This window comes from Mustela nivalis (assembly GCF_964662115.1).
Source record: "Mustela nivalis genome assembly, chromosome: 20".
NCBI classification, from domain to species: Eukaryota; Metazoa; Chordata; class Mammalia; order Carnivora; family Mustelidae; genus Mustela; species Mustela nivalis.
This window is the reverse complement of record NC_139039.1, coordinates 18,811,548-18,829,248: the sequence shown is the minus strand read 5'-3', so window position 1 is coordinate 18,829,248 and position 17,701 is coordinate 18,811,548. Positions and strand designations below refer to the sequence as shown.

The window sequence follows — 17,701 nt, the reverse complement described above, 5'->3', positions numbered from 1 at the left end:
TCAATGGTTTCCCCCTTTGCTTTCTTCATCTTCCATACCATAGCTGACTATAATTACAATTAAGACCACTTAGTAGGTGCCCATGTTTCTTAGACCTCTAGTCAGAATCTTGCAGGTGGACTGAAGGGCCTTGCCGGACTGGCCCCTGCCCCCCTCCCCAGCCTGCAGCTGCCTCCCTACTTCTCCCTCCGCGCCTGATAAGCGCAGCCGTCAGATTTTAGTTCTAACATTGTTCCCTCAAGCAAGGAAGCCCTTCTTGCTCTGCAGACTATTCTGAGCTTCTAGAACATGCTGGGCTTCTGCTTCACAGTTCCTAACAGAACTCACGTTTTATATAAACTTCACACTTCGTTGCTTCGTGTCTGCCCCCTCCAGACCGCGAGGAGAGGTCCCCAAGGGCTCAGAGACCACGTCTGGGTTGTCCCAGCTCCCAGTGCATTGCCTTGCTCAAGGCCGCCATCACCATTACTTGAGGGAACCAACCCCAGTGAAGAGATGTTTCTACATCGCTGTGAAGTGAAGGGACAGCCAGCCGATGTAGTACCTGCGCCCTTCCTGCAAACATCCTTTTCCTTCGACTCATTGTCCTCTTCCTGCTGAGGACGGACAGTCACACACCCGCCTGGCTCCTCCTCACCCCTTCAGCTGCCCCCCTCCCGGCCCGCCCCTTCTCTACCTTCTGCTTGCTCTTTCCCCACACACCTTCTTCTCCCTCAACTTTCTTATTCCCCTTCTTATTCCCAGAACTTCCAGCCTCCTCTCCCAGTGTAAATATAAGGGGCCGGGCCTGGGAGTGCTGGATAAGCACGCACCCCAGCCCATGAAGGGAGAGAAGAGGCCTCAGAGGACACCGGAAGTTGGCCGGGAAGCTGGAAGGCAGCAGAGACGTTACAGCTCTGTTCGAAGAGGAGAATGCGTCTCAAGGTTTGTCTGCAAGGTCCCACGGATTCCACCTCACTTTCCCTGTTCCTCACTTCCTTTCAGTTCCCAGAGGCCCTCCGTCAACAACCATCTTGGCGTCCTCAAACAAGGTGAGAAGTGGGGATGACATCAGTGTCCTCTGCACAGTCCTCGGGGAACCCGACGTTGAGGTGGAATTCCGGTGGATCTATCCAGGACAGAAGGTGAGGGCTGTCCCCCCCGCCCCAGCCAGCTCTCTCAGCTCGCTGTTTGGTCCTCTCTCCGCACCTGTAAGGGAAGAGATCAGAACTTGAGAAGTGCAGGAAGTGTGTGGAACCACAGTAGGAGCCCAGGCTTATTGGTTTTCTAAGACATTTTATTATATTTACAAGTGGTTTTTTTTTTTTTTTTTTGGAAAAAAATGGGTTCCGTCAGGCAGTTCAGCATACCCTCTTTATAGGTTATTTTTCTCCATAACCCTTGAGCATGGGATGAGACCTGAAAAGCAAAGAAGGGAGCCTCCCTCTTTCTCCACCCCCAATCCTGGGTCAGCTGGAGGCCACTTGGTTTCCAGCAGAGAGCTCTCCCCATAGAAACTATGCCCTGTGCTGAGGGCATCCACCAAGTGGGCATAAAAACATAGGCCCTGGCAAAAAGGTGCTGTGAGGCCAGAGATTATTTTAAAATAGACTTTCCATAAGAGCAACTACCGCACATTGAGCCCCTGTGCCTGTTTTGCTCACTAAAATAAACAGCTTTCTACCACCATGGAATAATCCCTTCCTTGCCAGAAGAGATTTGGCCTCCTAAGACACAGCCCATAAGCCAGAACTGTATTGGCTACTATGATTGGTAGAAAATTACTCTCCCTGGAAAAAAGTTTCCTAGGACTAGGTACATGTTTTTAAAAAGCAATGTCACACTTTGAAGACATCAGTGATTTGCAACAACATGTTTTCTTTTTATGAGCAGAAAGGGTATTTTTTTTTTTTAAACACTGGTAATATTAGAGTTAGGTTAAATTAATCTAGAACACACTACATTCTTATCACCAAAGTTGGATGAAGCATCTTAAAAGTAACCATCTCACTTTCTAGAAATAGGAAGTTATGTCATCTAGGGCATCAGGTTATCCAACCTTGGGGTACAGCTTTTCTCCTCACCGGAGTCCTTTGGAATATCGATTTCTACTTCTGCTTCCCCCAAATCTGAACAATCAGGAGCTCTGACTCATTCACAATTGCCTTTAAATTCTGTGACATAGAACTATGGAGTGTCAAGAGCAGTGGAAATTTTTATCCCTGGGTTTTTTTGTTTTGTTTTGTTTTTGCCTAATTCCAGTTCTACATTCTTGGAGTTCCAAAAGAATAAATTTTATATTAAGTAGCCACTTACTGAAGACCAGAAAGAGCGTGCCAAACAGTATTACGTTTATACAGTGTAAACGCTCCCCTGTGCTACACATACCAAATAATCTTTTATAAGTACGTATTTCGGCCTTGGAAAACAACACCCAATGGTGCTGGGTGAATGGGAACTGTTTGTAGCAGCCTGTTGCTTGTGCTTCAGCACATGGGGGTGTCGTTCAACAGGATGAAAGGCCCGTGACAATTCAAGACAGTTGGAGGCTGATCCACAGAGGACTGGGGCACACCACAAGAATCTCCCAGAGCACCCTGACCATCGAAGACTTTGAGACCATTGATGTAGGATATTATATTTGCACTGCTCACAATCTCCACGGGGAGACCACAGTTGCTACCACTGTTGAGTCTTCCTGACTTGGCAAATGAAGTACGAAGAACTGATGGAAAGTTCATTTGTGTCCATAACCCGCTTCGGGGTTCTTTTGACTAATGCTTTGCCAGAGGCTGATGTCAAGTGCCAGACCCCACCCCCTGCCCTGTGAGTCAGACCCAGACATCCAAACTAAAAGGAAGTCATCCGGTCTAATAATAGAAGTGTTAACTCCTCTGACAGAGAGCATGTATTTTGATTGCTTACCTATCTCCATGCATTTCTACTTTTTATAATAAAAAAGCATCGATATTAACTTTATATCCTCATTTCTATTAAATAATCAAGTTTCTGTAAAAACAAAATGAGCTAAGTGTTCATTTTTTAGTTTGTTTTGAAGCGCATCCAGGAGGACTTGCTGGCAGCAATGTTTGGACCATTACCCAAGATTCTATTTGATACCACAACTACAACACATGAGGACCTAAAAATGCAGTAATACATGGGTCGGCCACATCTACAATGCAAAGACAAAGGTATCAAAAAATGGTGTAAACTTGCCTTTCTAAGCTGCCGTACTCAAAAGTATGAGTTCTAAAGGAGTCATTCTCGAGTATTTTTTTTAAAAATTCAACTTTCAATATAAAATAAATTTCCAGGTCAAGGAAGACTCCACTTCATTTAGGCTTTTTTGCCATCTTTAAAAATATTTAGACTTTAGCTGTTTAGCTATTTTCTTACCTTTTCCAGAAGAAATTGTTAAAATCCGTCAAAATTTCTCCAACACACATAGCTGGGAATTCAGAGAAGCTTACCTGTAAGTCTCACTCTGAAAGGCAGATTTCAGCCCCATGACTAATTCTGTCATTGCATTGGAAGCTCCTGGGAAGCGGCTGAAGAGGAGACAGATGGCCACCTGGGTCTTGAGATGGGCTAAAACTGGGTAACACTTTGGAGGATGGAATAGGTCCAAGGTTACAATTCTTACATTGAATATTCCAGCATTATTTATTTGATCAAAGTAAAATACACTTTCCATCACTACAAACTGATCACAACTACAGTTTATACATCCATATTTTCATGACGTGCCAACATTTTGCATCCTACGTGAAAAACATTTGGTTTGGGAAAAAAAAAAATCAAAGTTCTCTGGTTCATTTCCTATCTACTCTCCAGTTGCCTCCCATTCTCTGAAGACATTTTGTATTAATTGTGTAAAAGACTGATTTCCCCAGACATCTAAATGGTATGGAGGACAGCAAGGAACAGCACAAGACGTCCCATGCCTAGGAGATGGATGGCAAACCGACTTTGGCTAATGGCATTGAAAACAACTCAGAAGGGCAAGCGGAGAGCTATGCCAGGAGGTGGCAGTGAACCTATATTTCCATTTATCAGAAGCAAACATGGAAGGTTACATACATAAGAAACAGTTGGAGGTTAAAGGCTTGAGACACAATCACTAATAAAAACAACCATGCATCATGAAGATCAGTTTGCTATGTAGTATACATGTAAATGAGAACTCATATCCACCTCTAGTATCCCAAGTCCATTCTTACCCTATAGCGGTTACTTGTAAAGCCACTGGGCTGATATCAGCGACAGAGGTTAGTAAACACTGACATGCAGGGAGAGGGAGATGAAGCCACAGGTCTTCCTTCTACTTCCCCCGAACCAAAGTACTAGAAAGGGGGGAGGTAATTATAACTTCGAGGGAGTTGCACATTGTCCATTCATTCAATGACCATTCTGCTACTTTCTCAAGGACAGAAGGGTTCTTCAAAGGAAGCATGGAAACAGCATCTCTTCTCCAAATGTTTTACTCAATATGGCATCATTGCATTAAACAGGCTGTTCCTGCTCCTCGAGAAGCACAGAATCCTACCTTAGTTCTAACTAGCTAATGACTTACTCTTCATTCTCTCTAGGGTTTCCCAAAATTTGTACTAGGAGATCCAGGCCTTGGTTTATTTGGAAAGTGGTTTTGGCACCTCGATGATGAGCTGGCTCTGGAAAAGCAGATTTCTTGTCCCAGAGAAAAGTAGGTAGGAGGTAGAAGGTTTGCTTTTGTGGCTCTGGTGAGAGGTGGGGCAGTGGAGGGGGGGGTTGGGGGAAGAGGAAGTGGGGGAGTGAGGATCATGGGAGAGCAGATAGTTTCAACCCGTGGGAATAGCTCAGATCAAGGTAAAAGTAAGGCAGCAGTAAATCAACCAGTACTGCCCTTTTGCTTTATACAGATTTTTAGAAAAATTAGGGTTCTCTATTTGCGCATAGCCTGAGAAAATAGATTGTAGTATCATGTTAGGTTCACGTGGGGATATTAAAAATCTAACTAGTTTCAGCTGACATTGCTAAGCACCGAAAGCCTGCCAACACGTTACTCCAGAAGGATACAGAGCTGGACAGACATGGACAAGTCAAAGCTCTTCCGGTCATTACCACTCCGCACCGTCAACGGCTGAGCCACGTTGGTGGTAGAGAATTTTAATTCAAGCGACTCTCATTCCTCCTCCTATGGCTTTTGCAGAAATGCATACACTGACTGTTATTAGATTAGTACATACCCAGATTTACGCAGCATTGGACTTTCAATTCAGAGCAAAGGAGGCAGCGTCAGACACAGGACACTCTGTGCACCCATTTCATTCACACATCCTCAGTCAGACCAAAACAAAAATCACAAGAAGGTGTCTATGGTGAAGAACATTATAAAGGTTATAAATCTTTATCTTAACAGGCCCCTGAGAGTTTTTTTTTCCCCTTATGCTTAGGTGAAAAAGGCAATGAACAAGACCCTCTTGTTCTTGAAGTGCTTTGTGCAACAGCGTCCGTGTAGATCCATTCTGAGATCTTTGGGGGGAGGCTCTGGGACGGGGTCCACGTCTTCCTCCAGAGTTCCAGTCTCCTAAGGAGCCTTGGGGGTGGCGACCCTCCAGTGCCCGAGTGGTCAGCACGCGTCCACTACTGTAGCGCTCGCTCCCATGGGTGTGGTTAGGGTCAGTCCCGCAGACCTGTACAAATGCTTGTGGACAGTCTCCCAGCTTCCAGAAAGCGTCATCTGGGTGAGATGCTGGGGCTGGGGAAGGAGCCGGAGTTCCTCGGTGACTGGAAGGGGACAGCGGCGGACGTGGGGGACCTCTTGGGGCTGCACAAGTCCCCGTTGTGCAACTTCCACAGCAGCTCCTCGTTCTCCATGGACAGTCTCTTGTTGACCTTGGACTCCTTCTCCAGGGACTCCTGAAGAACAGCCTGCTCGGTGGAAAGTTGCCTTGAGGACAAAAAAAAAAAAGAGCCACAAAGCACGTGGACCTGAGTTCAAAGGAACTTGAAAAAATTCTTACCACTTAAAATTTGAGCCCACGAAACAATCCCTTTGGAACAAAAGGGAGTCCTGCCCAGGGCTGACTGGGCACCGGGGGCGGGGGGGGGGCTGGTTGCTAGAGAAACGCTGGGAGTGTAAGCCTCAGTCCAAGGAAAAGTACCTTTGGAGGCAAGTTCCTTGTTGGCTGGGTGGCCCTACCACAGCTTTTCTCCATGTCTTATGACTGTCTCATGCTTGGGGCTGTTTCTTACTGGGTCTTGTGATGCTTCTTCTCTGAAAGCATCTCGGGGTCAGGAAGCCGGGGGCCAACCATGGTCCAAACCACTGGCTCCCACCATCCGATTTTCCACGTGGGAGTCAATACCTGGTGAACCACCCACTTTAGCCCTATTTCACGCTCATGACATGGGGTGGAGTGTGCTAACGAGGGCAGGAAGGGCTCAGGGAAAACGGACGTGCTTACCTGGAAATCGCCATGTGCTTGTCCATGCGAGCTTTCAGTTCCTCGTTCTCCTGCTGAAATCGCTTCAGTTTGTCAACCAAGGCTGTGTTGTTGTCCACCTGGGTGAGAACGAGAACGCTTGCATTTAGACATCGAACAGGAAAGCCCCTCCTTCCCTCAGACGCATTCCTGACACTAAGGCACTTGGAGAGATTTCATTAAGAAAGGTTTAGTCGAATTCTGAAATCCCTACACATGCTGCCAAAGAATCTGAGGCAGCCAAACAGAGCATCTAGATGTGTGTTTTTCATCTTGGAACACTGAAAAAATAAAGTTGAAATCTTAAAAAAAAAATAGATTTTTAAAATCTATTTTTTAATAGATTAATAATTTTTTAAAAATGTATTTTTAAAAAAGCTCTGCCAGGTCACTGATGGGGCCCCGGGGGTGATGGACTTGTTCGGGGTTGGTGGGGAGGTGGGGAGGAGGTTTTAGAACTGCCCCTGAGAACTGGTGCCCGGCCCTGGGCAACATGGGCCCTGGGTGTCTCCTTCAGTTGCAAGGTGGTCAAATGACAGTAGCACAGGCCTGCACTACAGCTTCCTGTGGTAAATTCTGGAGAAAAAAAAAAATCCCCGTGTTCGAAGAAAACTCATAGTAGGCCCACAGCTGACAGTTCTGTCCATTATGGTCTTAACGCGGTTTGGAGTTTCTCTGTAGTCTTCAATTCGGGTGGCCACACAAAGCGCCGATTCACCAAGCTCTGTGGAACACCAACCAGGAGAAGGAGCACTCGCTACACAAAGCCTCCCTCCTGCATTCAGGGGAAGAGACATCCGTTCTCCTGCGGGCCTGCCCAGGCTAAACTTCCAGGGAAAACAGACTGATCAGGGGAGAGGTTCCAGGATAATATCCCAGAAGACATTTCATCACTTAACATGACGAAGAGCTGATTACCTCCCCCTACTTTCTAAAGGTAAGATTTTCTTACTTGCTGAGGCGGTGACATCATAGCTCTGTCAGAATTAATGCTACTCCCTGTCTCGGCAGTGTATGACTAATCCACTCTGATTATGATTCTCGGTTGGGAGTCCTACTCTTCTTAACATTTCCTATTATCCAGAAAGTGCTCAGGACAAGCCAGTCAGGTGGGATAACCTTCCCAAAAATGAGACTGTAAGAGAAAGGGAGCCTTGGGATTTCTCGTAATTACAAAGGAATTCAAGATAACACATGAGGTGGGGAAATCTGGAATGAGAGACTGGGCAGGGATTGGCCTAATGGTATTATCTCATCCAGTGCCTCCTTTCACAGGAAACTAGCCCTTGTGTTCCCACACAGCCAACCACCGGCAGAGCTAGTTTTCATACCAAAGCTTTCGTACTGAGAAAGCCTCCTTGCTTTCTACGAGTCTCATTTTCTACACAGGCTCCAAGCTTACAAATACAAGCATACCTCATTTTATTATACGTTACTTCTTCGTGCTGTGTAGGTATTGTGGGTTTTCTGGGGGGATATTTTGTTTGTTTTAATAAATTGAAGATCTGTGGCAACCCCATGTCAAGCAAGTCTACTGGTGCTACTTTTTCAATAGCATTTGTTCTCTTCAAGGTTTTTGACACATTTTGGTCATTCTGGAAATATTTCAAACTTTTTCTATACTATTACATTCGCTATGGTGACCTGTGATTAGTGATTATGACTCACTGAAAGTTCAGATAGTTAGCACTTTTTAATTAGGGTATGTGCATTGATTTTTTTGTTTAGTTTTGTTTAGATATAATGCTATTGCAGACTTAACAGACTTCTTTCTATGTGCACTGGAAAACCAAAAATTGCATTTGACTCACTTTATTGCAACACTGGCATTGCACTGGTCTCAAACCAAACCCACAATATCGTTCACTGAGGTATGCCTGAAGATAAAGTAACCACGGGTTTACCTGTTGCAGCAACTCAATGCTAACGAATACCATGATACTTCTCGGGCACGGCAAGAAACAAAAATATTTCTGGGTCAACAAAAATTACAACGTGTTGTCAATTTTATAACAGAGGCTGTTCTTCATGTATATGGTATTTTGAAAAGTTTGGATGCACGAATGGTACATGGGGCAACAAATTATTAGCAGGGCGATCTACAGGACCAGTGACTGTGAGATTCGCTGAGTTATCAGGCTTGATGGAACAGGATGACCTTTGGCAGAAACTGGTATCTATGTCAGATTAGGCTCATTAATCAACCACAAGAATTCCTCTTTCCTTCAAAAGAAATATCAAAACTGCCTGGCATGTCAAAGTGCCCATATATCCAGGTGGGGGTTGAACCCCTTACATCCCTCAACCGTGAGGTAATGGTGTCTCTAGAAAACTGAACCAAACCAAACACTGAAAACTCAGACAAACCAGGAAGCAAACAAAGAGTGGCCTCCAGGCTCCCTGATGTCCAGCGCTGGTTTGGGATTGAGCGAGGCACTCGGTCGCTCAACCATGAATCACTCATAACTGGGGGACAAGGGACAGGCACAGTGAGGTGGCTGGCACAGTCAAGGGCAAAGTATGGCAAGAGCTGAAATCACTTAAGCTTCCTTGCCAAACCCCGCCCACTTGGTGAGACTCCCGTCTCCCAGCAGCTGTGGGCCAGGGCTGGGCACACACCACTCAAACACGGACTTCTCCATAAACCTGTCACTGGCTGAATCGGTGCTCTGCCCTCAAGGCTACAAACTCCGCTTCATTCTTATTTTTCATAATGTTTGCATCTGTCCAGCCAGATTAATTTTATGAGAGCACGACTCCTCTATTACATTCTAATTCACGAGAAAGAGGAGGAATTTAGATAGCAAACTGCATTGCCCTCATGTGATTCATTTACATTTTTAACTGTCTGTGAATAAGACAACAGTCCAGAGTTGGTGATAGAGGAAAGTACTGTTTTTTACATGTTTTTAAGATTCTTCATAGATGCATTAAGATTCAGAGACCAATAAAATGGAAGCCTAATTTGTTTGTTGTGGTTTTTCCAAGGACCCAAATGCTGCTTTCTATATTCCTTGGGAAACAAAAAAAAAAGTTCCAGAAGGCAGCAATAAATAAGCCTGGAGCAAACCCACAGAAGCAAATGTAGCCTCTGTTACCTTCTGCACCTTTCCAAGTACCTTGAAGTGGCAGTTAAAATGACTCCGCAGTTCTAGCTCAGAGCCCAGTTCCTATGCCACAGACTGCATTTCTGCCGGGTAAACCCCGGAAAGAAACATACCAGTTTCTCCATTTTCATTAACTTGATGTCTTGCTGATGGAGCTTCTCGTTCTTGATCTCCAGCACGGCCTTCAGGCTCTCTAACTCCTGCTCCAGGTACATGAGCTGAGGGTTCTTCTGGAACAGACACAGCAGAACCCAGCTTTGGTTATTTAACCGCACGTTCTTAAATTCTTAATAGAGTCTCTGATTAGATTTAGATATTGGGGGAGAGACTTCTAACCTTCTCACAGCAGCTAGAGGAAGAGGCGGACAAAGGGTTAAGAGAACAGTAATCTCACAGTCTTCGGTTAGAAGAATGAAATCATTTCATCCTTGCAAACAAACACTTCTTTCATTTGTCAGGAACTTAACATGGGAAAATATTGGTCACACCAAATATTTTACTGGAAGAGGGAAAAAAAAAAAAAAGCATTGCTTACAACGCAAAACTACTCTGGCGAGAGTTGAGGCCATTACAGTCCTTTACTGCTGTTTGGCGGGGAGAAAAGGGAACAACTGTTCTCTGTCAACAAAGCTGGTAACTGATCAGGAGTGAAAGGGCAGTGCATTTCTAGGGCTTTCTGGAAAACAGAGTGACAATCGTGTCCTGAGTCTTTGGCCATTTTTATTATGAGGGGGCTCTATTGGCTTGGCCTGTCCTTCGCGTTTATTCTGTGACACCCTACGGCATACAGCACATGCACTACTAAAATTCTATCCAAAATAAATGCTGCATCAGGGGAGAGATCCTCTTAGAGCCCACCACCAGAGTGGAATCCTCACGCCTTGCTTTAGTTCTGGAAATCGAAGTGAATCCTCCCAAACATACAAACTGACCATGTCAGATCTACCAACTGGATGTCTAAGCTCAGACAGGTGTCAGTGGGTAAGTCACCCAAATTATACTCCTGGGCTCCAGACCAAGCCTCAGGGATGATCAGGGCATGGGTCTTCAGGACTACCTATGTAAACGCCTCACTCCATAGGACACAGAGAGTCCCACAACCCAGGGGACCGGCTCAGGGAAGGTGCCAGAGCTGGAAAGGGCTGGGTCAGGCTTAACACCCAAGTCTGCAAATCCAGAGCTCATGCCCAAATTTCATAGGCTTCAAATACTCTCATCCTTTGACACAGGATGTATTATCTTTAGGGAAAAAAAAATAACCAGTACCTCATTTTTCTTAAAAGGAGACATCATTTACTCTGTCCATTTTTACACTTGATCATAGCCAGAAGGCCAAGAAGCAATACCATGTCCATTTTTAAACTTCGAGCATTCACAGCTCCATTTCCACCGCACCTTTGCTGATGTCCCTGCTGGCCCGGGCCTTCCTCAAATGCGCTCTCCCAGGGCATCAGGTGCATTCCCACAGGGGGTCAGGCCTCAGGTAACCCTGCTTTCCTCAATCTGTTTCCGTTCGTTTTCAAAAACTGCTGCAGTTCCAGGAAGCCCTTTAAAACCCACTCCTGGAACCACTTATAAGGTTTACACCCTGCATGTAAGCCTAGATTTTTTTTTTTTAATAAATCGCTCTTTTGTCTAAAAATCTTCCAGTATAGATAGCTTTGAAGTTTCACTGAGTAGGACCTCGTCTCATCCAATTGTATTCAAAAGTCTAGAGGGTATCCAAAGACATCCATGAAAAATTTCACTAAGAGACCCACGCACACGTACTTTCCAAGCTAGCAGATTTTAAGTGGCAAAAGAACTTTGCTTCTGCAGTCTCAGGCACAAACATATGGAAGGGAAATAGTGGCACTGAAGACAGAAACAGAAAAAGTGGGGCCAGGTGAGTTAGGATACCAGTTGCAAGAGAAAGGTGAGCTTACAAGATAAATCTGTACTTTTCCCAAGTGAGGATTATCCATATGACCTATTGGGCAGACACAGATAGGAATGAAGTGTCTATACATAATACACATCGATCTCCAGGACAGAAGCCGAGCCAAAGCAGCCAGACACAAAAAGCCACACAGAACATGATTCCATTTATAGGAAATGTCCAGAGTTGGCAAATCCATGGAGAAAGAAAGTAGAATGGTGGGTCCCTAGGGACGGGGGGTTTGGGGGGATTTAGTGGGGAATGGGTACAGGTTTCTTTCTGGAGTGACAAAATGTTCTGGAAGTAGATAAGAGTGACCAATGCACAATTTGTGAACCACTGAACTGCACATTTAACAAAGGGTGAATGTTGTGCTATGTCAATTTTAACTCAATATACCAGGGAGGTTCCGGGGTTTTTTTTTTTTTTTTTTTTAAGAAAAAAAAGTGTAGTCTTCACATGAAACCCTGACCCTCACTGACAATTTTCTTGTCTTCCCATAGTTATCGGTTTAGACCACTCGCAATGTACTGGGCTTCCTCTGTATGTCAGGTCTTGGGATTTCTAAAAGCCATCAGTAAATAAAGAAGCCAGTTTAAAAATTACTCTGCAACATATGAAAAGGATTCCAAACCACTATCATGTCCCCGGCTGCCGAACACGGGCTGACCCTCACAGGCAGCTGAGCAGAAAAGAACTCAGTAGCGATGGAGAAGCACACACAACTTACTAAATTTGCTTTCTCTCTCGATATTCTTTTTTGTTCTTCTGATTTCAACTTTTCATTTAAAGCATCATTTTCACTCTTCAGATCATTGATTTGTTTCTAAAACAAACGATGAAATGTGGAGCACAAGTTAGCAAGCAGACACCAGAAACATAGCAAATGTACACAAAAACATTACCCAAACCACACAAACCTCAGGAATGAAAATATTTTTGGGGGGTGGGGGTAAGTCAGATAGACTCACCTCCAGTGATTCCTGCTTCTCGTGAAGCATATCCTCAAGTGATTTCTTTTCCACTTCATGGCTTTTCTTGATTTCTGAAAAGAAGGGATTTTTTTTGGAGGCAATGGCATCCTAGGAGATCACTGTATTCTACAGTTGTTAGAGCATGTAGATCTAAGAGTTGATTATGAAGCAGTAGGACTATGTTACTTTATATTTGTAAGATGCTTTCATAAGAATTAAGCTCTCTGTTCTCAAATTAGCCTTGTGAGGGGAGTAGGGCAGATATTTCCATTTTATGATGGAGAGTGCAGAGGCCCCCAGAGGCCAGAGGAAACCGCATCCTCCTCAGGGGAGGGCTCCTCCAACACTGGCCTTCGCCCTCGTGCTCTGGAGTTCCTGCGTGCTTTTCCATTTGCTCTTCGTGAACCAAACAGAAGTCTAAAATTAAACCCAATTCTAGCAGGAAGGAAGAACGACAGCATTTACTAATATCTACCCTTGGCCAGTCACTTTGACATGTTGTCATCTCTGACTTCTCAGGACAATTCTATTTTTCTGATGAGAAAAGGCCTTTGCCACTGGGGAGCCCACCCGTTCGTAGCCTGCGTCTACAGGCTTCTCTGCGGGGTGCACAAAGCTGAGTGTGACAACTTCCACGATCCTTTGTGTTCTTAAAGAAATGGCTCCTCTTCCTTCTACTTCAGCCTTTCCCATCATGATAAAATAATTTTAAAATATTCTTTCTTGACTCAACCGGTGCCATCTCCGTGTCACAGCGTTCTTGGTGTGCAAGAGAGTCGGTGAGCAAGTGTTGTCAGCAGTGATCCTTTACTGTGGCTAGGATGTAAACTAACACTTTTAACTTCCCAGGACTTCAAGTGGTAAAGAACAGCTACTACCAAAAAGGCCTTTACGTTCTTTAAAAGCTCTTATCTCTAAAAAGGCTGGCATTTGTGACAAACTATTATTTGCCTCCTAAGGGGAAAAGGGCATCTGCTAACAATGAACAATGCAAAAAGAAAGCAAAAACACTCCAAACTGAATACCACAGGGTATTCTCTGGAAGGGAAAGTTATGAATCATTTCCGTTTTAAAACATATCACATTGTTCCATTAGATCTGAATCTATTAAAAAAAAAAAAAAAAAGCATTCTTGCCTGAAAGGGAGGTTTCATAGGCTTTCTTTAGCAATTCGATTTTCTCTGAGTGGCTGGCTTCAATTTCCAATTTAGAGGTTTCATGGGCAGCATTTAAATTATCAAACTAGAAGGGAAAAAAAAACAATGAAAAGTCTTGAGTATTAAGCAACAGTATTAGGAGACTTGATACATAGTGTGTATTCAAGTTAAAGGGCTGTCCAGCGCATGGAAAGAACAACCCAATCTGGATCTGCCCTTCCCAGTTCTCCACTCTGTACCCCCTCAGGAACACCAACACTCAGGCTCTCCAGGGTCCTCTGATGCAAACAGCCAACTCCATCATGAGGAATGAGGATTTGTATCATGGTGATAGGACCATGTAGGATCCATGCCTATAATACTGGTCTTTATATCCTCAGTCCTTAGCGCATCTAACCCTCTGGGGGTTTCTAACCCTCTGGTCTAGTAGGTACTCAGTAAATATTACTAAATGGAGAACTGATTTTAAAAGGAAGCAAGAAAATTAAAGAGAAGCTTATGATATGGGCCCTCTCTGGTAAAGAAATGAAGCATTTCTTTGTTGTATATACTGCCAATTACTTTTACCAGTTTTTTCCTTTTGATTATGTTAAGTTGTTTCTCAATGTTTTACATTTGTACATAATATAAACATTTTTCTTTCCCTCTGTTATTTCTTCTATCACTTTTTAATTTAAAAGCTTTTCTTGGGGCCCCTGGGTGGCTCACTGGGTTAAAAGTCTGCCTTTGCCAAGGTCATGATCCCAGGGTCAGCAGGGAGCCTGCTTCTCTCTCTCTCTCTCTCTCTCAAATAAGTAAACAAAAAACTTTATAAATAAACAAAGATTTTTCTAACCCTGAGTTAAAATATTCTTCTGTTTTAATCTAGGTTTTACTATGGATTTATTTTACTATGGATTTATTATCAATAAATCCTAATTAACATAGGATATATTTTGAAATATTGTACAAAATGTGGATCTGAATCTGGTTTTTAGCCCCCACGATCTTCTATTGCCAAGTAGGTATGTGCAACTAAAATTAACTAAATAATCTTTCTCACACACACACAAAAAAAGTGTGTGAAATATGGGTTATTGAGTGTCACTTTGAAAAGGAAGAAATGCAAACCCATCATTTAGCAGTATAATATCAATGTGCTCACATAGGGATTACTTCCAAGTTGCATGAAAAAGGATTTTTTTAAACTTTTTTTTTCTTCCCTTCTTTCACTCAACATTGCTTTGAGCATAAGAAAAAAAAACCTGATAAACCCCTTTTCACTTATTTAAATAAACAGAAGTTCAAAGGAAGTTCCTCATCCCACAATTAGAATTTGAATACATGGCCATGACCAATAACATGCTCAGACTCCAAAGGCACAGACCTGCTCTTGCAACTGAGTTTTATACTTCTCTGCTTCTTCAATGTAAATATTCTGGAACTTTTCACACTCCCCGGTGTAAAATTCTTTAAGCCGATTTTCTAGCTCTGACAGATCAGTCTGGTGCTGCTGGTTTAGCTTCTGAACGAACGCTTCATAAGCTATTTGCAAGTCATTCCTCGCTTTTTCTAATTTCTCACAGGTCGATGAAGCAGTGACTGAAAAGAGATGAAAAAGGGAAAAGACATTTCATCTGCGCAATGTCCTAAATTCATCACATTCACGCAGAGCTGTGATGAGTCTGGAAGTACGGACACAGGACTCTCGGAGTACTTCGTTCTCTACCAGATTTCCAAATGTAATGGTATAAAAGTGAGCAATATATAAGAACAAGAGGAAATGGTCGCTGGCAGCAAAATAAAACCCCCCAAAACAAAAAACAAAACAAAAGACAACCCCCCCCCCCAACCATCTAGCAAGAAATAACAGAAGTACTTGAGAAAAACCCAGTTTCCAAGGGAGGATCACCCTTTTGTATGTTGACCAATCAGTGCAGGGGCGACAAGGAGAGGAGACTCTGGTTGGCCGAGGCGTCTCTAAGGCCGGCCGGCCAGCAGGGAGAAGCGAAGACACACGGAACCGGGAAGATCAGAAAGAAGAAATAAAAGGATTTTAAGCTTTGACTTAATCTGAGCCGATTGCAAAACTACAGTAATAAAAACAAAATATTAGAATATGTTGAACACGATCACCAGAGCATACCAGCTTTAGAAAAAACACATTTTAAAAGCTACAATATCAATATATCAGAAAGTCATTATTTTTAAAGGCAAAGGCATCTGAAAGGCACAATTTAAAATCCAAGCATCCTACCCGTCACCACCACTACTGAAAGCACATAACGATTAACGATACATTGCAGAACTTGCACATAAATGCACACCCACCCACACTACAATAAATCCTGGAATATCTTTACCATTTCTCAGGAAGCTTGACTTCTGACTTTTCCAGCTTTCCTTCGCTGGCATTCAATACAGGGGAAATGAGAGATACTCTGTCAGGAGTATCCCAAAGTGCCCATGCAGTCATGTAAAAGGAGTCCTGGCAAGTCAGTTGTTAATCCTTACCTCTCTTTTGTAAGGATTCTGCAGTTGTAGGAGGAGTAAGAGTTTCAGGGCAGAGAAAAGGACAGTTTAGCTTAATGATCATTCAACTTAAGTAATGTGAAATTGGCCAGTTTCTGGGATGAATTTCCAACAATGAGGTAGACTTGTTTTCTTGATACTATGCCATGTGGCAGTAGAAATATTATTAGTCACATGTCCCCTATTGGTATTCCTTCAGAGGCCTCACACCCTGCTGAGCACAGAGCCTGCTTCTCTCCCTCGGCCCCCTCCCCCTGCCCTGCTTGTGCTCCCTCTCGGTCTCAGATAAATAAATAAAATCTTGAAAAAGAAAAAGGAAAAGGAAAAGAAAAAAAAAAAAAAGCTTGCAAGTGTTTAAGTTTCCTTGGCCACTGTGAGCGAGGTGAAGAGAAGGCAGGGGGGAGGGGAAAGGAAAAATGGGTGAGGGCCAGCGCGGGGAGGGAGGATGGTCTGCTCACAGTCCGTACCACGAGCTGAAGCGCAGGCCCAGCCCCAGGCAGTGACATCAGCCGGCAGCTGTGCACGGACCTTTGCTCTGCAACAGGCCTGGTTCAGTGCGGACAACAGCTGGGCTGAAATCATGGCTCACATCAACAGCTTTACTCTGAATTAACTGGCCTGGGATCCTGAAGGGACATTTTTATTTGGCTCATGAAATACTTTTTGAAAGGACATCCATGTCAACATTGCCTCAAGGTTCTGAGTGCTCCTCTCGCCAGAAACACACTGTGGGGGGTAGGGGAGGGGTGATGGATGTGACCCCTTGGGTTTAGTCATGGACTTGCCCTTGTGCTTAGGACAGCAGAGGAGCAGTGTCTAATGCCACCTCTCTCTCTTACTTCCTGTGCTCGGCCTTGTCTCTTCCTCGCTTACTCTTCAGAGTTCCACTGGCTTTCAGGCAATTCATCAGGCACCCAATGAAAGCCAGAACAAAATAGGAGATTTTGCAGGATTTTGAGCAAGCAAGCAAGGAGCTTTCATAGTATTAGGTGATACGGGTTTCAAGGAGTTACTGCACAAATACAACATCCATAGAGTACAAAGTAATCTTTCTGTCCTGATGTTTTAGTCTGTTCTATTAGGCGATTATTAAAAGCCTGTCTGTGACGAAGGGTGCCAACAGACCACTGTCGAGAGATAGAGTAGAGGAACTGCAAAAGCTATCTATCTCCAGCAGTCCACCTTAGAATAAGAAAAAGTTTTCAGAATTAGGAAAGAAAGAAACGAACTCATTTACAAGGCTACCCCTAAAGCAGACGGTCATGGAACAGAACAGAAATTGGTGTTTTCACCCTGGGACAAACCATGCCTGTGAAGAGTTCTAAGCCAATGATAGCACAGGAACAACATAGTTTTAGCATACATAACTGAGAAGGAAAAACTATTTCAGAAAAAGTGGTGAGATGCTCAGCATTTTCCCTTTTCGCATAGTTATTTGGATGACCTCTAGAAAAGGCCCCATGTCACGGTCAATTAGAACCTCTGAAAAACAGAACTGGATTCATCTTGGGCCGCTTAGCCATTATCCCCGAGGAGCAGAAGCACAGCCATTACCTAATTAGTCCTGGTGGCCTTTTCTAAGAGGAGG

General features: G+C 43.9%; 2 protein-coding genes across 2 annotated transcripts in view; one reads left to right on the top strand and one right to left on the bottom strand.

Annotated features, from left to right (window-relative positions):
• The window catches only part of PDGFRL (platelet derived growth factor receptor like), a 67,840-nt gene extending 64,838 nt beyond the window's left edge, over positions 1–3,002 (top strand). The window contains exons 5-6 of the mRNA XM_082715608.1: positions 985–1,124; positions 2,493–3,002. Coding sequence (XP_082571734.1) covers positions 985–1,124; positions 2,493–2,681 — 329 coding nt within the window. The 3' untranslated portion in view covers positions 2,682–3,002. The remainder of the gene's footprint in view (positions 1–984; positions 1,125–2,492) is intronic.
• Positions 3,003–3,626: 624 nt separating this feature from the next.
• The window catches only part of MTUS1 (microtubule associated scaffold protein 1), a 162,302-nt gene continuing 148,227 nt past the window's right edge, over positions 3,627–17,701 (bottom strand). The window contains 8 exon segments of the mRNA XM_082715602.1: positions 3,627–5,801; positions 5,803–5,911; positions 6,429–6,526; positions 9,667–9,783; positions 12,202–12,297; positions 12,443–12,516; positions 13,582–13,687; positions 14,969–15,183. Of these exon segments, the coding sequence (XP_082571728.1) occupies positions 5,304–5,801; positions 5,803–5,911; positions 6,429–6,526; positions 9,667–9,783; positions 12,202–12,297; positions 12,443–12,516; positions 13,582–13,687; positions 14,969–15,183 (1,313 nt within the window). The 3' untranslated portion in view covers positions 3,627–5,303.